The sequence below is a fragment of the Cebus imitator genome, unplaced genomic scaffold (assembly GCF_001604975.1).
Source record: "Cebus imitator isolate Cc_AM_T3 unplaced genomic scaffold, Cebus_imitator-1.0 Scaffold180, whole genome shotgun sequence".
Taxonomy (NCBI): Eukaryota; Metazoa; Chordata; class Mammalia; order Primates; family Cebidae; genus Cebus; species Cebus imitator.
This window is the reverse complement of record NW_016107495.1, coordinates 1364679-1368768: the sequence shown is the minus strand read 5'-3', so window position 1 is coordinate 1368768 and position 4090 is coordinate 1364679. Positions and strand designations below refer to the sequence as shown.

At 45.3% G+C, this 4090-nt stretch overlaps 1 protein-coding gene across 2 annotated transcripts in view; it reads right to left on the bottom strand.

Annotated features, from left to right (window-relative positions):
• Positions 1-4090, bottom strand: part of GPN1 (GPN-loop GTPase 1) — a 23163-nt gene that overhangs the window by 1654 nt on the left and 17419 nt on the right. For both annotated transcript variants that reach the window (XM_017545642.2, XM_017545643.2), the window contains one exon: positions 2520-2627. In XM_017545642.2, coding sequence (XP_017401131.1) covers positions 2520-2627 — 108 coding nt within the window. The remainder of the gene's footprint in view (positions 1-2519; positions 2628-4090) is intronic.

Sequence of the window (4090 nt, the reverse complement as noted above, 5' to 3'; positions counted from 1 at the left end):
TTAGTAGAGACGGGGTTTCACCGTGTTGACCAGGATGGTCTCGATCTCTTGACCTTGTGATCCACCCGCCTCGGCCTCCCAAAGTGCTGGGATTACAGGCTTGAGCCACCGCGCCCGGCCCTTCAATTCTCTTTCATTAGACAAAACTGATTAAAGCCCCAATCACCCATCCATCAGAAAACAGTATGTTACTTCTAAGAAACTAAGTACTCACCTTTCTCCAAGAGGAAATGTCTCCTAGAAGCATGCCCTATCATGCTGCCCAAAATGTTTCTTTGTAAGTAGAAAGAATACCTCCTTCATAGTAGTTAAAATAAGGTCCCACTTGTAGGTATTTTTAACCAAGAGAAATGAAAACATATGTCTACACAAAGATCTATTTGGAAATGTTTATAGTCACTTTACTCATAACAGCTAAAATCCACCCAAATATCAATCCACTGGGGAATGGATAAACAAATTGTGGTACATCCACAATAACAGACTATCAGCAATAAAAAAAGAACCTATTACTGATACATGCAACAACATGGATAGACTATACTACTGAGTCCAAAAAGTCAAATGCAAAAGGCTAAATACTGTGATTCTATTTGTATGGCATTCTGGAAAAGGCAGTATCAGTGGTTGCCAGGCACTGGGTGTTCAAGACAGGGACTGAAAAACAAGGGGCATGAGGAAGTTTTGGGGGTCGAGGTAAGTGTTCTACATTTCAACTGTGATGGTGGTTACAAGAAAGTATGTGTTTGTTCAAGTTCATCAAACTATATACTCAAAAAGTTGAGTTTTACTGTTGGTAAATTACATCTTAAGAAATCTGATTAAATGAGGCAATTTACATATAAAACCCAGCCAAAGAACAACGAGGTTTGCTTTTTTTTTTCTCCCCTTGAGATGGAGTCTTGCTCTGTCACCCAGGCTAGAAGTGCAGTGGTGTAATCTTGGCCCGCTGCAACCTCCACCTCCTGCGTTCAAGCAGTTCTCTGCCTCAGCCTCCCAAGTAGCAGGGATTACAGGTGCTCGCCACCCCACCTGGCTAATTTTGTATTTTTAGTAGAGATGGGGTTTCACCATTTTGGCCAGGCTGGTCTTGAACTCTTAACCTCGTGATCCACCCACCCCAGCCTCCCAAAGTGCTGGGATAACTGGTGTGAGCCACCGCGCCTGGCCAAGGTTTGCTCTTGGTTATAGCTCAGACCTTAATCCTGTGGTTGTTTCTTTTTTTTGAGACCAAGTTTCACTCTTGTTGCCCAAGCTGGAGTGCAATGGTGCACTCTCGGCTCACTGCAGCCACCACCTCCCAGGTTCAAGCAATTCTCCCACCTCAGCCTCCCGCGTAACTGGCGTTACAGGTGCCCACCATCAAGCCTGGCTAATTTTTTGTACTTTTAGTAGAGACAGGGTTTCACCATATTGGCCAGGCTGATCCCGAACTCCTGGCATCAGGTGATCCACCCGACTCGGCCTCCCAAAGTGCTGGGATTACAGGCGTGAGCCACCGCACCTGGCCTATGGTTGTTTTACGAGTCAGATTCTGGCAGGGTGCGGTGGCTCACACCTATAATCCCATCCCTTTGGGAGGCCAAGGTGGATGGATCACTGGAGGTCAGGAGTTCCAGACCAGCTTGGCCAACATGGCGATACCCTGTCTCTACTAAAAATACAAAAAATTAACTGGGTGTGGTGGCACACACCTGTGGTCCCAGCCACTCAGGAGGCTGAAGTGGGAGAATTGCTTGAACCCGGGTGGCAGAGGTTGCAGTGAGCTGAGATCACGCCATTGCACTCCAGCGTGGAGGACAAAAGCAAAACCCTGTCTCAAAAAATAATAATCAGATTCTGCTCACAGTCCATAAAACCATGCCAAGCGGAATTTGGGTTTCCAGAGCCATTCTATCATAGTCCATACCACCTATGTATTCCTCTTTAAGAGACAGTCTTGCTTTGTCGCCCAGGCTGGAGTGCGTAGCACAATCACAGTTCACTATAGCCTCAAATTCCTGGGCTCAAGCAACTCACCCACCCCAGCCTCCCAAGCAGCCTGGACTACAGCTGTGAGCAACCACGCCCAGCCATTTTTGTTTTCTTTTTTGTGGAGACTGGGACTCACTATATTGCTCAGGATTGTCTAGAACTCCTGGCCTCAGGCAATCCTCCTGCCTTGGCCTCCTAAAGCTGTGGGATTACAGGCATGAGCCACCACACCCAGCCCTTACGTATTCTTCAAACAAAATCCTAATAACAACAAACAAAAGTCCTGGATCCCTCAAACCAAGTTAGGACCTAAAGATAAGGAGACACAAGACCAATGAAAGGCCTATAATCAGCTCAATATTAACCCGCCAGTAGGCAGGACAGGAACTTTCAATGAAGGGAACTCTTTTCTGGTGCTGTATCCTTTACCATCTCCTCTCCCCCACTACTACTGGTTACATGCTTAACAATAAGAAACTCCTGGGCAAACAATGTGAGGATAAGCAGATGCTCTGTTGCCATGAGCCACCTCAGCTACCTCTCACCTCTATGATCAATGTCATCAGTATCACTGTCTGCTTCCTCATCCTCTTCATCCAAGGTTCCACGAGTCAGGATCAATTCAGAAGGGTCCAGCACAGGAGATAAGCTGTCTACAGTGAAAACAGCTATGAGCGCATATGCCTCCTCAAAAGTTGATTTGGAATCACTAATAACATGATCATAAACTGGCAGGATGAAAGTGCTCATGATACACGTAAATGCAGGATCTGACTTCTTCTAAATGTATTCTTAATACCACTCAACATTTCTATACTTAGTTCACAAAGTGCTTTCATAAGGCAAACAACTCTAGGAGTCCCATTTTTTACTTTTTTTTAAAAGATGGGGTTTCATGTTGGTCAGGCTGGTCTTGAACTCCTGACCTCAGGTGATCCACCCGCCTTGGCCTCCAAAGTGCTTGGATTACAGTCGTAAGCCACCACGCCCAGCCAGGAGTCCCATTTTTTAAGCTGAGGGAAATAATTTTTAAGAAGCTTGTCTTAGTAGTAGCATCATTCTTTTTACTGGCTCACAGCTTGGAAGGAGTGATGGTTTCTCCTATGAAAGCTAAAAACACCTGAACAGATCCAGCGTGCTGGTGAGTCACAGTGAAAGTGTGGAGTGCTAAGGAAGCCTCCTGGTGGAAATGTAAGTTGAGACCCCAGAAAACACAGGGTGAAATGATATTGAGGAGCCAGGGTATTATTTAACAAGAGGAGGCAGGGGAAAAATAGAAAATCAAAGACACTAACAGAAGTAAAATTCTCTATTCAGAAAAACTAATAAGGGCTGAGCTCCAGTAATCAGAAGAAAATCTAGTCAACTCACTACTGCCATGGGAGGACACGGCCACTCTCTCTTCAGGAGCCTAAGAGGCTTGTGAGAGCTCGGCTAGGGAATAAGGGTGGCCAGAGGCAGCAACATCAACTGGCACAAATCTCACGGGGCCTGTGAGAAAGGAGGATGACAGGACATGCTGACAGTAAATGCTTCATTTCTGTGCCCAACTAACAATTATGCAACTATACTTTCGACTTTCCTCAAATGATTTACTTAAACTCTCCCACCCTACAACAGGTTAGCGGAGTACAGCAGACCCTTTGCAGCAACAGTTTTAACAATCACTTGACATATTCAGAAGTGATTCTAAAGGACTGTGGCACATGAAAATGTATTTTGCTAAGGTTTGCGACAAGGATGGCACAAATGAGTTCACTTAACTGGTAAACCCAGTCTGTTTTCAGCTTTGCTGTTTAATATAGCAATAACTTTCATGAACAGAAACATCACTCCTTTAAGAAAGATGTCCCAGAAGAACAAAAGGCTAGTGTTGCTGATAAGAAGAAAAAAAAATTATGCCCAATTTATTTTATTTTATTTTTTGAGACAGAGTCTCACTCCATCATCAGGCGCCAGGCTGGAGTGCAGTGGCGCCACCTCGGCTCACTGGCACTCCGCCTCCCGCGTTTAAGCAATTCTCCTGCCTCAGCCTCCCGTGTAGCTGGGACTACAGGCGTTCGCCACCACACCCAGCTAATTTTTTTGTATTTTTAGTAGAGACGGGGTTTCACCA